A 22,990-nucleotide genomic window follows, 5' to 3' on the forward strand; every position below is an offset into this window, starting at 1 on the left:
CAATCCTTGTCTTTTCATCACCAGCCATCACCGGGTTTTCCGCCATGCTGAAGCTCTGGTGCAGCTCTGTTAACTCCACATGCAGCTCCCTCCTAGGATGATTGCTGACGATTCCACCTCGGCTTTCAAGTAGATCCTTTAAGGTGGTGTGCTTCAATTTGTCATAAGCACTCTCCATTCACTCTAGATCTCTCCTAGGAACTCCAGGACGATCCCGCCGCTGTCACCAAATGTTACGGTTGCCTCTGGGCTGGCTGGAAGTTGGACCGCTTAGATGTCCTGGTTCCTGATATTGGAGAGGGAGAGCGCTGCTCCGAACAATATTCCTGGAAATGTAGAGATCCTACTAGCCATAAGTAGAGCTAGTATAACACCTTTCCCTACAACACGAGTTGAGGCTGCGAGTTGAGGGTAAAACTAGAACTGGTTAAATGGGTACTCATGCACGGCTTCAATACAAGTTTTCAGGCCAGAGGAACACAGCTGTGGACCTGATGGTTCACAGGACAATGCAATGTCACAGCCAATAGGAACAAAGCGCATTTTATGAAACACTCCCCCCTACCCTGGAGATAATTGGTCTCAACAGTTACAGTAACTCAATTATCTCCAGGTACATGAAATAACCACACTTTATTATATACAAGAAAACAGAATAAAAATGGATAACTGTTACAATATAGCACTTAAATATTCCATTCAACCCATCCCCAGACAGCTTGGATCTGAGCGCAGAAAATATACAAATTGCACTCAGATCTCATGAATGGTGTGCGAAAGCCATGGGGCTGAACCATGTCTGTATGGTTATTCGACTGGTAGGTGATCGGCCCAGGGGTCCGTATAACTCTCAGAGATACAAATTGTCGAACGACATGTCTTTCGTAACTTATTGCCCGAATGGACGGGGCAAGCTGTATGCCAGCGGGATTCGTGAAGCTATTGTCCGAGAATAGTACCATGAGTTTGACGATCAAGTCCCGCTGGGCGTTTGACGACAAAAGATGGCTGCCACCATGTGTTCGGCATACGAATGGCGACCACCCTGGCAATAAGTAATTATGTTGCGGTTAACCACAGAAACCACAGCTTCAAGGTGGTTAATTGGGTGCACACGCCAGGGCCGGGTGGTTGATCGTTCTGGAGTTATTTTGGGTCTTTGTTCAGTACCCCGTTCGACCTTTTAGAGATGAACGGTGACCACCCTGATAACAGACAATTAGGCTTCGGTTAACCACAAACCGCAGCTCCTGGGTGGTTGATTGTTGGCACACTCCTCAGGTAGGGTGGTCATCCGTTCGTCGGTTGATTCAGTGAAAAGAAGGTGAACGAGGCTAATTGGGGCCACACGCCAAGGGTCGGTGGTTGGCCATTCATGTATACAAATTGTCTGTGAAGAAATGACTATATTATTCGATATTTTGTTGCATAGTTCTTGTTTTTTTGTGTACTTTTCATTCGGCAGATGGGACTGCCGAACCGAGACCACCCCTGGCTCACTTAACTTCAAAGCCGGCATCACTTTCACCCTCTATGTGTGCGGTCAGCGTTCGTACTGTCGAACGCCACGTGGCAGAGAAAACCGCGGCCATCTTGTTTTCGCCAAACAAAGGCAGCGGGACTTGGTCGTCGAGTGTCTGGAACTAAAATCGGACACTCGACTTCCCAAACACCGGTCTCCATCATGCGAACGCTGGAACTAGTGATACCGATTAGCTAGGAGAGCGCTATTCGGTACAAATATGCACACGAATGAGGGGAACAATCGCTGCTAGGAGCCAGGGGAATTCATTCGGTACTTTTATGCATTTCTTCCCTTTTTCTGAAGTGACCGGCAAAACCACACGAACCTCTGGAACTATTTTGGGCAGTCCGCCCCCAGTGGACCGGTCACAAAGGACTTCCATACTTTTTGCGAACCCCTGAACCGATCCGGGTGAAATTTGGATATGTTGGTCACCCGGATCGGGGCTATCAGGGGATATAGTATTTGTGGGGATACCCCAGGTATAAAGGGGTGTTCCAGAAGTTGGGGAAAATGGTGAATTTTCAGCCTGGAGATAATTAGGTTGGCACTATATCAGACCTGATTATCTCCAGGACTAGGGGAGGGAACTGCCTGTTTGTATTAGGTGTGTTTTATATTTTTACTGTCCAGGATTGGATAAATATTACTCCTCCCTGTGGGATGTCCCCTTGCATGGGGACCTGCATAAAAAGCCATGTGTGTGAATAAACGTTAGTTCTGCTTGTATCCTGAATCTGGACTCTGACTGTTATTTTGGAATTCGTATGCTGTAACAAGGGAATTATCTTATGCAGCTGTTATATTCCGTAGGGATTTCGTTCCTGGGACTACCGAACCGGACTCTCGCTACCTTAGGCTCTGACCGTCCGGGAGGAAACTACCGAACTCGGTTTGGTTAAACTTGGTTTCCTTACAACTGGTGGCAAGCGGAGGGATTCGAATCCCGAATGGACATTGCAAACCAAGCAAGGGAATGAATGGCTCAGCAGTACCAGCTACTTAAAAGAACCACACTAAAGGATTTACTGGAAGCTCGAGGCAGAGTGGCAAGTAACAAGACAAAAGCCACGTTAATTGCAGAATTAATGCAGAGCGATAATACCAGCAACACAGAAATGGATCAAGAGGAAGAAAATGCGATGCAAAAGGACATCCGATGGATGCTCAGTCTGTTGGGACCCAACCCAGCTACAGAGGCGGTTCTGCAGGTCATGGCACAAGCCAGACAATCGCAAAAAGAGCGAGAGGACCGGGACAGACCGTCACAGGGGGATTTACTACACTCCCCGGGAAGTACTGGGGAAATCCCAAAGAAGGTAAACTATGCAGCCTTTAAATCTTTCAATGACAATGAGATGGAAATTGACAGTTACTTGCAAGACTTTGAACGCCAATGTGCACTGGAGGGATTAGACTCCACGAAATGGGCTGCAGTCATTAGCTGTAAATTGTCAGGTAGAGCAGCCGAGGCGCTGCGAGCAGTACCTGAGGGGGACATACATAATTATGAAAAAATAAAAGACATTTTGTTGGCCAGATATGCTGTAACTCCGGAGGCATACCGGAAAAAGTTTAGAGATCTGAGAAAGACTGGGAGAGATTCCCATACGGAATGGGCGTTTCGGCTACAACGGGCGGCCCGCAATTGGATGAAGGGCTGCCAAGCAACCACCCTGGAGGATGCTTTGCAACTTATGTTACTGGAGCAATTTTTTAATCACGCTGCAGAGGACATAAAAGACTGGGTTAAAGATAGAAAACCAAAAACTGTGGAGGAAGCCGCCAGGTTAGCGGATGAGTATCAGGATAATAGGAGGAAGGAGCAAGGGGTGAGCAGACCACCTTTTAAGCCTAACTACCAGGCTCCAACAACCCCTACCCCTCCTAGACCCGCCATGAGTAACCCTTCACCGAACCCAGCAAACACACCACGTCCCCCTGCAGTGTGTCATTATTGCAAACAACCAGGGCATTACAAGAATCAGTGCCCTCGCTTAAACCGGGGAAGCTGGGAAAGGCAACCCCCACAACAACCCAGGGCAGCTGCTCATTGTGTGCAACAGGAAGGCACAACCGGTGTTCCTAACCAAGAAGAACAGTGGAGTGTATTGCACGAGGTCAACCCAGTTCAAGCTGGGGGTGACAACCGGGACCACCACCGCCAATGGATTACCGTAGATGGCGTGGGGGCCCGGGCTCTGAGAGACTCTGGGGCTACTTTGACTGTGGTGCAACCTCACACGATCAGAGCGCAAGCTCGCACCGGACGCACAGTCGCTGTGAGGGTGGCTGGGGGCGCTATTCACAAACTGCCCACCGCTAATATCCTTGTTGATTGGGGTTCCGGGTCGAAACAGCTAGAGGTGGGGATTATGCAAGAACTACCCGCCGAGGTTTTGTTGGGGAATGATGTAGGATGCTTGACCTCCCAACTGGCCCGAGACCCCCCTGCTGAGGCATACCCAGTGACCACCCGAGCTCAAGCCAGACTGGAAGCTCCGCTGCACTCTGAGGAAAACCAGGTAAGAGTCGAAATACCCCCCTTACCCGATCCTACCTTCCCTTTCTGGGATACCCCCCAGGGGTTTGAACAAGAGCAGCGTACCGACCCCACATTAGAGGGTTATAGGAAGGCAGCGGCCGTTACCCCAGGGAACAACCCGCACGAAAAGTTGGAGTGGTATAAGGGGTTACTATATAGAGTGACCGAGGGGGTGGGACAGGGGGCCACCCAGGTCATCAAAAGACAATTAATTGTACCCCGTAAATTCCGGGCTGAGTTGTTAAAACTCAGTCATGACATTCCCCTAGCAGGACATTTAGGGGTTAAAAAGACAAGAGACAGGTTAACCCAAACCTTCTTCTGGCCCAGGGTCACCCAGGACCTCAAGTATTATTGCAGGACGTGCGACGTCTGCCAAAGGGTGGGAAAAAGGGGAGATCTTCGGAAGGCCAAACTTCACCCATTGCCCATTATAGAACAGCCCTTTCACCGAGTAGCGGTAGATTTAATAGGACCCCTCAGCCGACCCAGCCAGTCGGGCAAAAAGTTCATACTAACCGTGGTCGACTACGCCACTAGGTACCCGGAGGCAGTCGCCCTCACCAATATAGAGGCCGAGACCGTGGCCGAAGCCCTTATTCAGATTTTCACCCGAGTAGGTTTCCCACAAGAGATCCTATCCGATCGGGGAACTCAGTTCACGGCTACCCTGACACAACAATTGTGGCAGAGCTGTGGAGTGAAACCCCTGTTCAGCGCCCCGTACCATCCCCAGACTAACGGGCTCTGTGAACGTTTCAATGGCACTCTAAAACAGATGCTAAAAACCTTTACGGAGTCCCACAAGAACTGGGAAAAATTCCTCCCCCACCTTCTGTTTGCCTACCGTGAGGTGCCCCAGGCCTCCACTGGGTTTTCCCCCTTCGAACTCCTGTATGGGAGAAAAGTTCGGGGCCCACTGGAGCTCGTACGGGAGCACTGGGAGGGCAATACAGACGAGGGGGGAGTCCCTATCGTCCAGTATGTTCTGGAGTTCCGGGACCGTCTGCGGGCGCTCACCGCATCGGTTCGGGAGAACCTGCAGACGGCCCAGGAGGACCAGAGGAAATGGTACGATAGGGGAGCCCAAGATAGAGTACTAGAATTGGGGCAGAAGGTGTTAGCTTTGAGGCCAGTTAAAAAGGATAAGCTACAAGCCGCATGGCAGGGACCATTTAAGGTAGTAGAACGGGTTAGCGAGACCACCTACATCGTGAGCAAATGCTCAGATGAAAGGCTGACCAAAGCCTTCCATGTGAATATGCTCAAACCATACTTTGAGAGAACAGAGGATGTGGGCGCCGTGTGTGCGCCCGCCACAGAAGATAGTGAGGGACTACCCCTTCCCGATTTACTAGACACCGCTCCCTGTACCATTGACCAAGTAAGCTTGGGTCAAAATTTAAACCCCCTGGAGAAAGGTGAGGCCACGCAACTGCTGCAAAGATATCAAGAGATGTTTTCAGCCACCCCAGGCTATACCTCCGCTGCGGTACACCGCGTGGAAACCCAGGGAGAGACGCCACTGCGGCAACAACCCTATCGGATCCCGGAAGCAGTGCGTGAGAGTATGCTCACCGAGTTAAGGGATATGTTACAGTTAGGGGTAATAGAACCCTCGCAAAGTCCTTGGGCCTCCCCGGTAGTCCTAGTACCGAAGCGCGACGGTACCACGCGCTTCTGTGTAGACTATCGGAGGCTTAACGATCGTACCATAACAGACGCCTACCCCATGCCCAGAATAGATGAGCTCTTAGACCGTATGGCGGGGGGGAACTACTTGACTACCCTGGACCTGTGCAAAGGTTATTGGCAGATCCCCTTGGAGCCTGCGGCCATCCCCAAGTCGGCATTCGTCACCCCTTTCGGGCTATACCAATTCAAGGTTATGCCCTTTGGGATGAAGAATGCCCCGGCTACCTTTCAGAGGATGGCCGATAGGCTCCTGGAGGGATTTCAGGACTTCGCATGCGCGTATCTAGACGATATTGCCGTCTACAGCCGCACATGGGGAGACCATCTGGGCCATGTGTCCAGGGTACTCCAACGAATCCACCTCGCCGGGCTCACGTTAAAACCCGACAAATGTCACGTAGGTCTGGCCGAGGTACAGTATCTCGGCCACAGGGTGGGCTCCGGTAGACAGCGTCCAGAGCCAGCGAAGGTAGAGGCCATAGCGAACTGGCCCCAACCTAGGACCAAAACCCAGGTACTAGCTTTCTTAGGGACGGCCGGTTATTATAGAAAGTTTGTCCCAGAGTACAGCGCCCTGGCCAAACCCCTCACCGACCTTACCAAAAAGGCCCTCCCCAAACAGGTTTCCTGGACCCCAGAGTGCACGGACGCTTTCCAGAAGCTTAAAGCGGCATTGAGTGAGGCTCCTGTGTTGGCAGCACCTGACTACACTAAACAATTTCTTGTACACACAGATGCCTCCATGTTCGGACTGGGAGCCGTGCTAAGCCAAGTGGGCACAGACGGCATGGACCACCCGGTGGCATACCTCAGCCGTAAACTGTTACCCCGAGAGGTCAGCTATGCCACCGTAGAAAAAGAATGCTTGGCCCTCGTGTGGGCACTCAAGAAGCTCCAGCCCTATTTGTATGGGCGGGCATTTACCCTTATGACGGACCACAACCCCCTGGTATGGCTTAACCGGGTAGCTGGAGACAATCCCAGGCTATTACGGTGGAGCCTAGCCCTTCAACCTTATAATTTTACTATGCAGTACCGGCCTGGAAAACAAAATGGTAATGCGGATGGCCTGTCACGCCAGACCGAACTGGACTCCTAAACCGCTACTTTTCTCGGACATCCCCAAGCCAACCCGACAGGGTCTAGGCGGGTATGCCGACCTATGGACTTATAGGGGAGCAGTGTGAAGAAATGACTATATTATTCGATATTTTGTTGCATAGTTCTTGTTTTTTTGTGTACTTTTCATTCGGCAGATGGGACTGCCGAACCGAGACCACCCCTGGCTCACTTAACTTCAAAGCCGGCATCACTTTCACCCTCTATGTGTGCGGTCAGCGTTCGTACTGTCGAACGCCACGTGGCAGAGAAAACCGCGGCCATCTTGTTTTCGCCAAACAAAGGCAGCGGGACTTGGTCGTCGAGTGTCTGGAACTAAAATCGGACACTCGACTTCCCAAACACCGGTCTCCATCATGCGAACGCTGGAACTAGTGATACCGATTAGCTAGGAGAGCGCTATTCGGTACAAATATGCACACGAATGAGGGGAACAATCGCTGCTAGGAGCCAGGGGAATTCATTCGGTACTTTTATGCATTTCTTCCCTTTTTCTGAAGTGACCGGCAAAACCACACGAACCTCTGGAACTATTTTGGGCAGTCCGCCCCCAGTGGACCGGTCACAAAGGACTTCCATACTTTTTGCGAACCCCTGAACCGATCCGGGTGAAATTTGGATATGTTGGTCACCCGGATCGGGGCTATCAGGGGATATAGTATTTGTGGGGATACCCCAGGTATAAAGGGGTGTTCCAGAAGTTGGGGAAAATGGTGAATTTTCAGCCTGGAGATAATTAGGTTGGCACTATATCAGACCTGATTATCTCCAGGACTAGGGGAGGGAACTGCCTGTTTGTATTAGGTGTGTTTTATATTTTTACTGTCCAGGATTGGATAAATATTACTCCTCCCTGTGGGATGTCCCCTTGCATGGGGACCTGCATAAAAAGCCATGTGTGTGAATAAACGTTAGTTCTGCTTGTATCCTGAATCTGGACTCTGACTGTTATTTTGGAATTCGTATGCTGTAACAAGGGAATTATCTTATGCAGCTGTTATATTCCGTAGGGATTTCGTTCCTGGGACTACCGAACCGGACTCTCGCTACCTTAGGCTCTGACCGTCCGGGAGGAAACTACCGAACTCGGTTTGGTTAAACTTGGTTTCCTTACATTGTCTATAAGGGTTGTTCTTATAAAAAGTAGCAAAATAGAAACAAAAGTAGCTCAGTTGTAGCAGACAGAGGGGATCTCTGTAACAAAAAGATGTGTTTAAAGGACCACTAAAGGAACCCATATCACATCACAGATGTATCTCAATGAAGTGGTCTGGGTGCTGTGGACCTTTACACTTCAATGTGAGAAAGTATGAGAACAGAGTCAAACTCGGTTTTCAATCAAAAGTTGGATAACAATAGGAGATTAATTCATCGTTAATACAATGAATTCCAATCAGTACTATACATGCCACACAGAACTAGACAATGTCTCGATCTTTCACGTCAGCGATAGGTAAAACCATTCTGGACTTGTGGCATAGTTGTACACCAAGTGTAAATGTAGACCTGTTAATCGGTTTAACCATGGACCTTAATGCATCTTGTCAGCCTGGGTGCTTTATTAATAATAATTTATGGATCTTAACATATCCTTTCTCTAAAATACAACATGTGTTTAACTGAAACCTACATATTTTCAGCTATTATTTTACCTTATTTTGTCAATGTACGCTTTTTTCCCTCGTATATTTTTCCTCTGGTTAAATTTGCCCTTTATTCTGTTAACTCAGAAACTGTAGAATTTGTGATGTTTTGGCTCCATAACACCTTGCATTCTCTTTTTTAAACCTTTCCACCAATCTCTGCATACTAAGGGCATTGCCTAATATTTCCACTTTACACTAGTCATTGGCAAGTGAGAATTCAACCATTATGAGTAAAAGTTCACTCCTGCTGAGTGCCATGCACTTTTTGGGTATGTATTGACCAGTACTAGCCTGGCTAGTAGTGTAAGTCTGGTATTTTTATACACTCTTAAAAAGAGGCAACATGCCACATGTAATGTGATTTGTCATAAGGGAAAGAGACTTACAAACGACTGTGAGGTTAAATGAGCTGTTACTCTGTCCATATGGATTTTCGGCTGTGCACCAATATTCGCCATCGTGTTCGTGGGTAACAGAGGGGATCTCCAGGACAAGTTCATTCTCAAATATCACTGAGTTCAGGACCTGTTTGTCCTTTATGATTGAGATTGTAGGGTCAGGGTTTCCCTGTGTGTTGCACATAATGGTGACAGATTCACCCTCAATTGCGATAATGGAAGCATTGACTGACGGTTTCCACGGAGCGTCTGCAAGGTAGAAATGTTTCAGTGTAAAGGGACAGTGAACACAGAATCAAGATTCAGCATTATTCTGGTGTGTGTTTATAGAGATTAACTCTGAACACCCAAAGAAATATCTGCAAGAGGGTTCTACTAAATACACTCTTCAACTGTAGCTGTCTGTCTGTCCATCTATACATCTATCCATGCCCCTACATGAGATAAAATGGTATCAATTTTAAAAAGAACTTTATCTCTTTTCTACATTAATTGGTTTTACATTTTTGCCTCCATGTATTATGTTCATGTTAAAGAAATTATGACTATTTAAAAAGGATATTAATTTGTGTTTTAAAAATATTAATTTAAAATCGACCAAGATAATCAATATATGTTCCCCCAATGATTATTTATTGATGTACATTTTTTATTTTTATTTTTGTACTCATGTCCTGTATCCTCCACTATGCTATAAGGCTCAGAATTAAAAAAGAACCCTGTGATATAGAGCGTAAGAGAAGATGAATTCATTCATTTGCGTTCCCACTTACACATCACGGCGAGCCCCATGGATTTATTAGACCTGCCATGCTCGTTCTCAGCAACGCAGATGTAAATCCCATCATGATTAAATGTCACATACTCCAGCTCCAATGTCAGATTCTGAGAATAGTCTTCCTTTAAAAGTATGTCTTCTTTCAGCCACATGATGCGTGACACCGGATTACTATCAACAACACACACAAACGCTACCTGTGTTCCCTCTGTGATCTCCGCGGATGAGTTGATGTCTATAATTCGTGGAGCATCTGAAAGAGATGGAGATATTTTTTTGAATTAGTCTAATGGTGATATATATACACACAGTTAAATAGTAGCCATGGCTTGCACTTTTATTTTTCATCCAACAGTTGGTGCATATCTGGCTTACCAAATACATCAGTTCTGTACATAGAGGCACACGTTTTTTGCATTGGACTGGAGTGCCTGGACCATCAATGGTTACTTTATCACCAAGGACGTCAGTACTTCTCAACCAGTAAACATTTCAATTGTGTTTTCTAGACTGAACTGTTCTGCTTTGATAACTAATTTAAAATTGACATTTTGTTTGTTTTTAGAATTAATAATTTCAGTAATTTATTGCATTTTCCCCTCATATTAGGCCCCAGGGAGAGTGCGCAGCTTAGCGGACAGGGGCACATGTATGAGTGTGGGATGCATGATTGGCTATATGCTACATGTGGGAGTGTGAGATGTGAGGAAGTGGGTGGTGACAGATCAGACTGACCTCAGTGCCACTTAGGAGACGGGCCAGCAACAAGTTTCCCGCCTACCCTCCCTTTGCTGCTTTGGGCCTGGGGGCTTGTCACAGCGAGGCGGGGGTGTGTCCTTGCCAAATAAGGGATGGTTTGGTAGATTAGATGAAAAAGGGGGATAATGGCCGGGTCTCATCCTCCCCCTGTCTCTTATGGTAAACCTGGAGGAGGTACCAGGTTGGACGTGTCCCCACTGGGTTGTAAATCGACCAGTGGGGAGCATTATGGTTGGGCCCCACCGAGTTGGTGGGGAGCCCTGAAAAGGAAGATGTTTTTATTATGCCGAGGGGGGGAGGTGAGAGCCTTGGGGAAGTTAGCTTGGCAAGGACGGTTTCTTTGGTTACTGTATGACTATATGCAAATTGTTTATGTTAATTTATGATATTTATTATTTCGTTATATGTTAAAGGAGTTATACAGTATTTGGTTGTGTTAATAAATGCTGTGGCCTGTTTTCTCCAAGATGTTGTCTGTCGTTATTTGAAGGGGTAAGTTATGGTTTTATGGGGGATGAAGGGAATGCTATCCAATGCCCACTACGTACATACAAGTAGTTATACAGTTAGTAACAATAATAAAATACTATATGAATGGTGGGTTGCCTCTGCTGCCATTTGTCATCTGTCGCCTGCATGCTATGATGACAGACACTGAATGGGCACAGAATAATCACAAGCTCACATATCTCTATATATCAGTAGTTTCATTTTTTTTTCTTATTTATTCATTCATCAATGTAATTTGATTTGCTCAGAAGCTGACGTAAATTGGGACCTTGAAAGGGTAAAGCCAGCCATAAGATTAACTAAATAAGTAATAGAAAGTGCTCAGCAAGAGCACTATATCACAACAGTAAAAAGAAAACACACTAACAATAGCAATGATAAAAGTAGCTGAAATATGAATTACGGTACCTATCAGTGAATAAAAAGCATTCATTATAAAAATCAGTAATATCCTGATTATACTTCTTGAAAAAGCCAATTTTTACTCGTCGAAATGCATTGAGCAGATGTATATTTAGCAGCGTGCACTCTTCTCCCTGTGGCTTCAATAAGGTATACCCTCAACGTTCCACCATGTGCCTCTATTTCATACATCATTATTTTGGTGCTGCTCAGGACGGGTGACTTGCTGAGCAACCGTGGATGTTATGTAGAAGGGCCTTTGTTTTGAGTTTTAGGAATAAGATTTACCATTTTCTGTTCATGCTAGATAATGGAGTAGAAGATTTAAAACCTCTATTTATAGCACCTTTGTTGTGCAATATTTATGGAAAACATCTACAGCAACTGTGACTGAAAGTGCCATTCATTTCGACTGATTTAACTTTTCGTAGGTTCGGGAGTTATTGTACCCGAACCCAATCAGTTTGACTCCCAGAAGGGGACCACCTCTGTACCTCATTAGAACCCTAGAACATCGATTAACATATGTGCGAAACCGCAAAGGAAATAATTAATTAATGCTACGTGGCCGCCATTTCGTGTAACCGAACGCAGATGTTCTAAGGAATGGCCTCCATTTTGTCTCCCGAACACAGGCAGGGGTACTTGGTTATCGAGTACATGGAATTCTTTTCGGCTTTTGTACCACTGCCTGTCCCACTTCCCGACCATCTAGATGAGCGACGTAAGGGAACTACCGACTGGGTGGAGCATTCGCCCCCTAAGCAAGGTAATATCTTGGAAGGTGTTTGCATGGGAACCCCTGAACGGAGACTGGCCGTTGCACCAATTTCAATGGAACTGTTTTGGGCTTTCACGTTGTGACCAGACAGTCAGAACTTTACGCCGGTGACGATTTTACTCTACAGAACGAATCTGAGCGATACTTGGCCAAGTTGGGCACTCGGATCAGCGCTATCTGGGATATGACTTTTGTGGGGCTCCTATTAATATTGGGTGTATTGTAGAAATATTATGTATGTTTCCCTGTAACTGAGAGATAATTGAGTTAGAGTTTTCGGCCTCAATTATCTCTCAGACACAGGGACGCCAGGCATTGGCTTGCTAAGTTTCTGTATGGAGAGCCCCTGCTGGGGGTCGGTGTATACATTGATAGTGTTTGGCCTGAATAAATCTGGTGACTTCCAGAACTATGTCTCGTCTAGTCACCGGGGGGCATACGAGCTTAATCACACAACGTTTCCAGTCTGGCTGAGAGGGAAAATAGCTGAGGTAACTAATTGGGTTACCCGGAGTCTGCTACAGCAACAATATTGGAAACGACATTTAAAGCACAGTGTTACCCTATCAATATAACATTATATGGATGAAAGTATTGGGACACCTGACCATTACACCAGCAGGGACCTTAATGGCATTTCATTCTAAATAGATAGACATTAATATGTGGTTGGTCCCCCTTTGCAGCTATAACAGCTGCCATTCTTCTGGGATGGCTTTCCACAAGATTTTAGAGTGTTTCTATGGGAAGTTTTGCCCATTCTTCCAGTAGAGAGTTTGTGAGGTCAAACACTGATGTTGGACGAGAAGGTCTGGCTAACAATCTCCATTCCAGTTCATCCCAAAAGTGTTCGATGAGGTTAAGGTCAGGTCTGTGCGGGACAATTAAGCTATTCTACACCAAACACTCTCCAACCGTGTCTCCAACCATGTCTTTGCTTTGTGCACAGGGGCACAGTCATGCTGGAATAGAATAGGTCTATCCCCAATCTGTTCCCACAAAGTTGGAAGCATGGCATTGTCCAAAATGTCTTGGTATGCTGAAGCATTAGGATTTCCCTTCTCTGGAAGTTAGAGTCCTAGCCCACTCCTCAAAATACAGTCCCATACAATTATCCCATCTCCACCAAACTTTACAATTGGAACAATTCAGTCAGACAGGTAACGTTCTCCTGGCATCTGCCAAACCCGGACTCGCCCATCAGACTGCCAAACAGAGAAGTGTGATACGTCACTCCACAGAACATGTGTCCACTGCTTAAAAGTCCAGTGGTGGCATGCTTAACACCACTTCATCTGACGCTTTGTAATGTGAGGCTTGCATGCAGCTGCTTGCCCATGGAAACCCATTCAATGATGCTCCTGTTGCATAGCTATTGTGCAGATATTAATGCCAGTGGAAATTTTTACTTTTCAGGTATGAAATCATCAGAGCATTGGCAAATTGTATGCACAATGTGCCTCTGCACCCAGTGACCCCACTCTGTGACTTTACGTGGTCTCCCACTTTTTGGCTGACTTGCTTCTGTTTCTAAACACTTTCACTTTCCAATGATACCACTTACAGCTGACCATGGAGTATCTGGCATGGATGAAATTTCAAGAAATGATTTATTACAGACTGTATGGCTAAGGGATTGATTTTATATACTTGAGGCAATGGGTCTGATTGAAATACCTGAATTGAATAATTAAGAGGTATGTTCCAATGCTTTTGCCCATATATTGTATGTTTTTGGTTTATTAATTATTCACAGGCTATTTTGTGATTTGGTGTTGTTGAATTGATGTTGTGAAAGGTTAACATACAAGCACAAAACAAACAAAAATGGCAAAGGCACAATATTTTAGTGAAAATTTGAACAACAACCTATCAAACCCAAGGAACTTCTGGAAAATCATAAATAGCATACAAACCCCCGCAATCCACTCCCAACCCTCTACTGTCAAAATAGACAACCAGACACTGCAACACTCCTTAGATGTAGCAAATGCCTTTAATAATTATTTTGTTGGATGTGCTGCCACCCTGGTTGCTAAGATAATAAATGACACTCATTTTCAGACCGCTAATAAAGATCAGGCCCTGACAAATCTTCAAAATCCTCATATAGAGAAATTCAATTGTAGACCTGTGCCTGTTAGTGTCGTCAATAATTTAAAAATGAAAATCCAGTGTGGACCAGGTCAAATCCCAGCAATGTTGCTGAAACGCAGTGCACCAGCAATTGCTAAACCTTTCACTACCCTAATCAATGAATCTCTGGTGTCTGGATACAGACCCAAAATTTGAAAGACTGCAAAAGTTGTACCTATCCATAAAAGTGGTGACAATACTTTGGTATCTAACTATCGCCCGATATCATTGCTCCCTGTATTGTAAAAAATCTTGGAAAAATGCGTCCACACACAGCTATCTGAATATTATCAACGATCAAATTATCTGAGCCCTGATCAATCAGGCTTTCATCCAAATCACTCAACTTCGACTGCCCACTTAAAAGTTTGCAATGACATCCAAATTGGCATGGGACAAGGAGACCTAACTGGAGCTATTTTCCTTGATTTTGCCAAGGCCTTTGACACAGTAGACCACGGAATTCTTTTGCAAAAACTTAAAAACTCAGGCATTGGTGATCGTCCGCTAACCTGGTTTTCGATCGTATGTTTCAGACCGATTGCAATATGTGGCCATTTCTGATAGCGCTTCCCTCCCTCTTCCAGTCACGTGTGGTGTTCCCCAAGGCCCCCTGCTATTCACATTATTTATAAATGATCTGCCTAGCATCTGCAAATCCTCAACTGTACACATGTATGCAGACGACACTGTAATCTACACTAGTAAACCCAAGCTATCGCAGCTTGAGGCTGTGCTCCAAAACCAATTCACAGAGGTAGAAAAGTGGGTAGCGGATAACAAACTCTTCCTGAAGACTGACAAAACTTTTACAATGATCTTTGGAACTGTACCTAAATTACGTAAACTAAGAAATCAACAACTGTGTATCAGAACAAATTCAAATAGCACACTGACAGCAGTTTGCTATTTTAACTAGCTAGGTCTGTTGCTAGACTACAATCTATCCTTTGACCTTCAAATTGAAATAATCTCTTCTAAACTTTACCCAAAACTAGGTGCCCTGTACAGAAACAAATCCTGCCTAAGCGCTTCAGTAAGGAAACAGAGAGTGCAACAAATGCTAATGCCGGTCATTGATTCGGGGGATGTAGTGTATACACCCGCACCGCAAATCCACCTTAATAAACTTAATACATTGTATACATTTTTCTGCCACTTTGTACAAGAATGTAATTACTTTACTCACCACTGTGTCATGTTAAAAGAGCTAAACTGGCCGCAAGACCGATTAACACACCAAGCCCCCAGTGCTGAACAATCCTGATGTCCCAATGGGTATTGACTCCAGAAAAAGTAAAATGTAAAAAGTTATATGTCACCAAACTGTGCTATCTTTCTACTACTTGTTATTGGTTTCACCTTCTCCGTTGTGAACACTACAGATTGTTAAAGATAAAATCTTGACGTCAGGCGACCATCCTAAATGTACGACACCTTAATATGTAATAACGCTGTATGTATGCGCCAAGGAACACATGTAGTCATGCTGTCCGTATGTACCAAGAAATATTTGTGAAAAACGAGATTTGGCGCTTACATAGGCCGACCAATGTTGATGTACCGATTGATATGTCAAGACAAAACTAAATAATTGTTTTTTTCTTTTTAAAAGAGCTAAACTGGCTGTTGCTGGAATCCCAACGCACCTTTCAACTTTCCAGCCTTGTGTATAAGAGCATTTCTGGAAAGCTCCCACCCTACCTGAGTAGAATGCTCTCCCCAGCTGTTCCCACCTTCTATACCCTCAGATCCAGTACTAGCACGATATTTAGCATACCGCAATACAAAAATAAAGTGGCTCGATCCTCCTTTTCCTACAGAATTATGGAATAACCTCAGGGACCCGGTAAATCTTCATTCAATCTAAAATCTTTTAAGAGATCTATGGCAATATACCTCAATACAGAATGCACCTGTCATGGCTGAATATATTTATTACCTGTTATGTATTACATTTATATATGTGTGTGTTTATATATATATATATATATATATATATATATATATATATATATACACATTTATATATATTTAGTTTGTATATTGTATTTTTTTTAATATTGTATCCTATTGTAACAATGCAATGTTTTGTGGACCCAGGACATACTTGAAAACGAGAGAAATCTTAATGTATCCATCCTGGTAAAATATTTTATAAATAAATAAATATTCAATCTTTCTTTGCCTATAGTTCTTCTGATTAGACTATTTAGCTCCCTGACCTTAACCTAACCCTATTAATCTCTTGCTAGAATGTTCTGTGTAAGAGACATTAACTGAATGTACAGGACTTGGTGGTCCATAATAAGGAGTATGGAGAACACTGACACCAATGGTGAGAATGAGGAATATAGGGAACATTGTGAGTATGGTGAACATTTTGAGAATGGGGACTATGGATAGAATGAGGAACATGGGAATATGTCATGGCTACAGTATCCAACTTACAAGTATAGGTCAGGAATATGAAGACAGATAGGACGTATTACGAATAAAAGAGAAAGCATAAACGACAGGAAATACAATATAACTAGCCAGGTCAGGATTACATAGGTAAGAAGAGTCAGTAAACCAGAAAATCAGGGATTATATAACGCACTATACGAGGAACCAAGAGGAAATCACAACAGGGCAAAGGCTATGGGGCTGAAAACGTTATTTTTACCCTGAAGCTGACACCAAGTGCTCCACATCAGTCCCTGCAACACCAAAAAGTGTGGGAATGTGATTGCAGGGATGATGTGGCACTCCTATACCCAGAAATGACAAAAGGAATCGTATGGTGCCACGAGTGTCCAGCATCCCTCTCTTAACTAGAATATCCAAATGCATTTGCCTCCCAATCAGAGCATTCATCAAGTTCAGAAAGTCCGAATGCAAGCATCAATCGGGAAGCCAGAAGAGAACTGTGTAGAGCTTCACAATTGATGCGTGCAGTGAGTGCAGAAATGCTGGAAAGGTGCGTCAATCGTGTAAGTAACAAGACAGGAACATACAGAGAATGTGAATTATGGAGAGACAGAGAAACATTGGGTGAATGGGGAACATGGGGAGAATTGACAAGATGGGAAGAATGGGAAACATAGGAAGAATGAGAAGTATGCAGAACATAGGAAGAATGAGAGTTATGGGGAGAATGGAGAACATTGGGAGAATGAGGAGTATGGAGAGAATAAGGAACATGGGAAGAATGGGGAACATGGGGAGTATGGGTAGAACGAGGAGTTTGAAGAGAATGGGGAACATAGCAAGAATGGGAATTATAGAGAGAATGGAAAATATTGGGAGCATGAGGAATATGGGAAGAACGGGGAACATGGGAAGAACGAGGATATGGGGAGTATAGGTAGAATGGGGAGAATGGGAAACATGGGGAGAATGGGAAACATGGGGAGAATGATGAGTATGAGAAGATCTGGGGAACACGGGAAAAACAGGAAACATGAGGAGTATGGTTAGAATGGTTAGAATGGGGAACAAAAAGAAAATGGGAAACATGGGGAATATGGTGAGGATAGGGAACATGGGGAACATGGGAAGAATGTGGAACATAGGGAATATAAGGAGTATGCAGAGAATGAGGAGTATGTGGAGTATGGGGAACATAGGGAATATGAGTAGTATTCAAAGAATAAGGAGTACAGGCAGTATGGGGAACAAAGGAAATATGAGGAGTATGCAGAGAATAAGGCGTATGAGGAACATAGGGAATTTGAGGAGTATAGGGAACATAGGGATTATGTGTAGTATACAGAGAATAAGCAGTATGGGACTATATAGAATATGAGGAGTACGCAGAGAATGAGGAGTATGGGAAACATAGGGAATATAAGGAGTATGCAGAGAATGAAGAGTATGGGAAATATGAGGAGTATGGGGAACATAGAGAATATGATTTTTTGCGGAAAATTAGGAGTATGGGAATATAAGGGGTATGTAGAGAATGGGGTACAGGGAGTTTAGGGGACATATGCAATATAAGGACTATGTGGAGTACGGTGAGTAAGAGGAGCATTTGGAGAATGAAGAGTATGGGGAACATGGGGAACACATAGGCTCCATTTCAAAATGTTGCCAATGAATATTACATTTACACATACATTTCACATCCATTGTCACATAGCCTTTATATTCCAGCTCTGTCTCTAGGTAGTTGACTTTGCAGCCCAGCCTCTGCCCGTTGTTTTTATAAGAAGGAAGAAATTTGAGAGTCGATATATGTGTCCAAGAGCCGTCACTTTCCTCCAGCCTGGCGTATGCAGAATGGTGCTCCAACCCTTCAATCTCAATCCAGGTTACACTGGGCTTCATATCTGGGCAGTTATCAGGAACTAAACAAGTTAACTCTGTCTCTGAACCGGACACAATCATGTTTGGAGAAAGGACGTAGGGCTCATCTGGAAAAATAATGAAAAACTGTGAAAAATCAAACTGTGATTTAATGGGACAAGACACTAGAAAGGACATAAACAATCTCTGGGAAACATCCCTGAAATTTTATTATAACACAGGTCTTGTCTGGAACTCACTAAGATCATGTATGAAGGCTAATCCAGAAGATGGATTCACCAATAGTGACTTTTCATGAAGCCACGTATCACTCTATGAGATGGTTTGCAGACATGATTATACTCGCCAGCACAGGCCAGCTTTACTCACACTGGGTGCACCAAACACAGTACAAACATCTGATAAAGGAGAATAAATTATACGGGTGTCTCCAGATTGGAAAGGATTTCATTTAAAGTAAAGCTCCATTTTTAGCCCGACCTGTGTCGGGACACAGGCTCACACCAAATAGAAATAATGCTGCCATTTGTCCTGGGTTGTAAAATTGCAGCATCATTTATTTTTTGGTGCTAGCCAGTGTCAAGCCCACACTGGACCAAGGGTGCAGGTATAGAAGCATTGCTAGATACCTTGCAACCACGTGGCAACACTTTGATAAAGCCTAGAAAAAAGGTAACACGTTAAGGTATTACAGTTATTGTTTTTTATTATATTTTTATTGTTTTTATTTACATCAAGAAAGTACTTTTTTAACTAGGACCTTCCTGCTCTGCTACTTACCTCCTGGACTCCATTTCCTTGGTGAGGATACCACCTATGTTTCTAGGATTGAGAAAACATATTTTTTACCTCAATGTAAGTTTATATAATTTTTTTAAGATTCTGGCACAACAGTCTGCACTATATTGCTTTATCTTCTCGTTAACGTATTAATGAAGAGAGAACCAGCAGCACGCACATATGCGAGAGTGGGAATCATAACATTCCACGCTTTACCTTAAGAGCCATTGTTGGGCTCCACTAAATGTGTGTGTATATTTATCTATTTATAAAATATATTACCAGGAAGGTACTTACCTACTTACAGAATATCCCACTGCTGACATACTGCACAATACTATTTTATTCTGTTCTCCTTCAATAACCATGGGGCTTTCTACCATATCCCATAAGTATTAACCACTTGTAAAGCAAGAGCTACACTAAATCCATAAGAGGGGATCACACCACTCAAGAGCATCAGTTGGCGCTAAGTCATAGATCCAAAGAAGTGACATTCAAGGTGTTACACCCACTCACCCTGTTCTACCACAGCCTTAAAATTTGGTATGTTTGCGTTGTAGGTTTAGTAGCCACCACAGAAAACAAAATGCCACACAAAAGTATATATTTATCTAAAGTAGACTTCACAGGCTATTTACCTAAAGGCATTTTTTTTTTTTTAATTGTTTATTTTTGCAGTGCAGGTATTAGGTACAAACAGGCTCGAGGTACCCCAACGGCATTCCTCAAGCTTTGTGACATATTTCACAAGTGGGGTTAAGATAGGAAAGGGCACATTTTTTATATAACAGGTACATGCGAAAACAGTAAGTTTTGGTAGTGTATGTTGCATTGAGATGTCAGTAGTTGCTGTGTCTAAGATGCTTTCCCAACCCTGTGCCGTAGAAAGCGGAGCGATGGAGGTGTTACGAGTGGGCCCATAGTGTGGTGTGTCAGCGTATGAGGTGCGTGAGTGCCTGCTGAAGGTATATTGCTTGAACTTGTGTTTTGGAGGTTTTAACAAAGAGATCCCAACTGTTGCTTAGTGTCTGTAATGAAAGGTGACGTATGGTTACACGTTTTAAGCAGGCGTATGTGAGTTCTAGTCTATTTTTCTCTGACAGGCTAGGCAGTCTGACCAAGCTAGGAGCCATGGGCGTCCGCAGGGGGGGGAAAGGGGGAGGCACTTGCCCCCCCCTGAATTTTTCAGCTTGTTCTGCTAATTTTCGTGTGATATTTAAAATGACTGCAATACCGGCGCCGGCCAGTAGGTGGCTGTCTATGGAGAGAGACAGGGACAGGAAGCTGCATCTATCCCTGCTTCTCTCTGCTGATTGAAACCGCAGGGGAGCAACACATGCAGCCAGAGACAGCCTACAGATCGGGTCAGTGAGGGATGGGGTGGGGGGGGGGGGGTTAAAATAGCCTACAGATTAGGGGAGTGAGAGATGGGGAGGGGGAAGCCTATATATTAGGGGAGTGAGGGATAGGGGGGGGCAGCCTGTATATTAGGGGAGTGAGGGATGGGGGGGGCAGCCTATATATTAGGGGAGTGAGGGATAGGGGGGCAGCCTGTATATTAGGGGAGTGAGGGATGGGGGGGCGGCAGCTTATATATTAGGGGAGTGAGGGATTGGGGGGGCAGCCTATAGATTAGGGGAGTGAGGGATGGGGGGGCAGCCTATATATTAGGGGAGTGAGGGATGGGGGGGCAGGGGGCATATAAGGGGAGTGAGGGATGGGGGGGGCCGCCTATATATTAGGGGAGTAAGGCATGGTGGGCAGCCTATATATTAAGAGAGTGAGGGATGGGGGGGCAGCCTGTATATTAGGGGAGTGAGGGATGGGGGGGGCTATATATTAGGGGAGTGAGGTATGGGGGGCAGCCTATATATTAAGGGAGTGAGGGATGGGGGGCAGCCTATAGATTAGGGGAGTAAGGCATGGGGAGCAGCCTATATATTAGGGGAGTAAGGCATGGGGGGGCAGCCTATATATTAGGGGAGTGAGGGATGGGGGGGACAGCCTATATATTAGGGGAGTGTGGCATGGGGGGGCAGCAGCCTATATATTAGGGGAGTGAGGGATGGGGGGGCAGCCTATATATTAGAGGAGTATGGCATGGGGGGCAGCAGCCTATATATTAGGGGAGTATGGCATGGGGGGGCAGCAGCCTCTATATTAGGGGAGTATGGCATGGGGGGGCAGCAGCCTATATATTAGGGTAGTATGGCATGGGGGGCAGCAGCCTATATATTAGGGGAGTAAGGCATGGGGGGGAAGCAGCCTATATATTAGGGGAGTATGGCATGGGGGGGCAGCAGCCTATATATTAGGGGAGTATGGCATGGGGGGGAGCAGCAGCCTATATATTAGGGGAGTGAGGGGTGGGGGGGGGCAGCAGCCTATATATTAGGGGAGTAAGGCATGGGGGGGCAGCAGCCTATATATTAGGGGAGTATGGCATGGGGGGCAGCAGCCTATATATTAGGGGAGTATGGCATGGGGGGGGCAGCAGCCTATATATTAGGGGAGTATGGCATGGGGGGCAGTCTATATATTAGGGGAGTATGGCATGGGGGGCAGCAGCCTATATATTAGGGGAGTATGGCATGGGGGGGTGGCAGCAGCCTATATATTAGGGGAGTATGGCATGGGGGGGCAGCAGCCTATATATTAGGGGAGTATGGCATGGGGGGGCAGCAGCCTATATTTTAGGGGAGTATGGCATGGGGGGGCAGCAGCCTATATATTAGGGGAGTATGGCATGGGGGGGGTGGCAGCAGCCTATATATTAGGGGAGTATGGCATGGGGGGCAGCAGCCTATATATGTCAGGGTACCTGTGGTCTCTACCTCTGAAAGAGGTAGAGACTTAGCTGTTCCTCCATCCAGACGGCCTGATGGCTCCCTTCTCCACGGTCTATCCGGTCATGCAAGGCCGGCCGCGAGGGAGTGACTGCCTTTTACAGCATCTAGGCAGGAAGTTGTCATCAGGACACTCCTCCGGAACGACCTGTCACTCAATTGCTGCAGGACCAATCAGGACGCCTCGGAGGCGTGGTTACTGCTCTGAACAGGGTATTTAACAGAGCTTCTTTCATTAGCTCATTGCCCTGTCGTGGTTCTAGCTTGTTCTAGTCACTCAGTGCTTGTGTATTCTATTATCCCTTTTGGTTTTGACCCGGCTTGTTTACCTTACTCTGCTTTTCTCTGTTACCCTTGATTCGGCTTGTCTCTCGCTTAACTGTCTTCTGTTACCCTCGACCTCGGCTTGTCTTTGACCATTCTATACTGTACTACTTACGTTAGTCCGGCCATTCTAAGGTCCGGTATACGTATCTGGCTACTGTTTGTACTCTGCGTGTTGGATCCCTGTCCCGATCCTGACATTACGACAGGGCCAATGGATCCTGCAAGTACAAACAGTCAGCTGGCTTCTCCTGATCCTAGGTTTGAGGCCATGGATCACAGAATGGATCAGATGGCGCTTGCACTACAGGCTCTATTATCTCGTGCCAATAACCCACCAGAGGAGATACGTAATACCCCTGTTTCTCCTGTCGGTTCAGGTCTAGAGGTAGCCACAGTGGGTGCTTCTTCTCGCATTACCCCCCCAGTACGCTATGGTGGGGCTCCTGA

At 45.3% G+C, this 22,990-nt stretch overlaps 1 protein-coding gene across 2 annotated transcripts in view; it reads right to left on the bottom strand.

Annotated features, from left to right (window-relative positions):
* The window catches only part of MAG (myelin associated glycoprotein), a 279,098-nt gene that overhangs the window by 53,759 nt on the left and 202,349 nt on the right, over positions 1-22,990 (bottom strand). For both annotated transcript variants that reach the window (XM_063436498.1, XM_063436499.1), the window contains exons 4-6: positions 18,398-18,694; positions 9,702-9,959; positions 8,917-9,177 (exon numbers count right to left, since the gene is read on the bottom strand). In XM_063436498.1, coding sequence (XP_063292568.1) covers positions 8,917-9,177; positions 9,702-9,959; positions 18,398-18,694 — 816 coding nt within the window. The remainder of the gene's footprint in view (positions 1-8,916; positions 9,178-9,701; positions 9,960-18,397; positions 18,695-22,990) is intronic.

This window comes from Pelobates fuscus, chromosome 11 (genome assembly GCF_036172605.1).
Source record: "Pelobates fuscus isolate aPelFus1 chromosome 11, aPelFus1.pri, whole genome shotgun sequence".
NCBI lineage: Eukaryota > Metazoa > Chordata > Amphibia > Anura > Pelobatidae > Pelobates > Pelobates fuscus.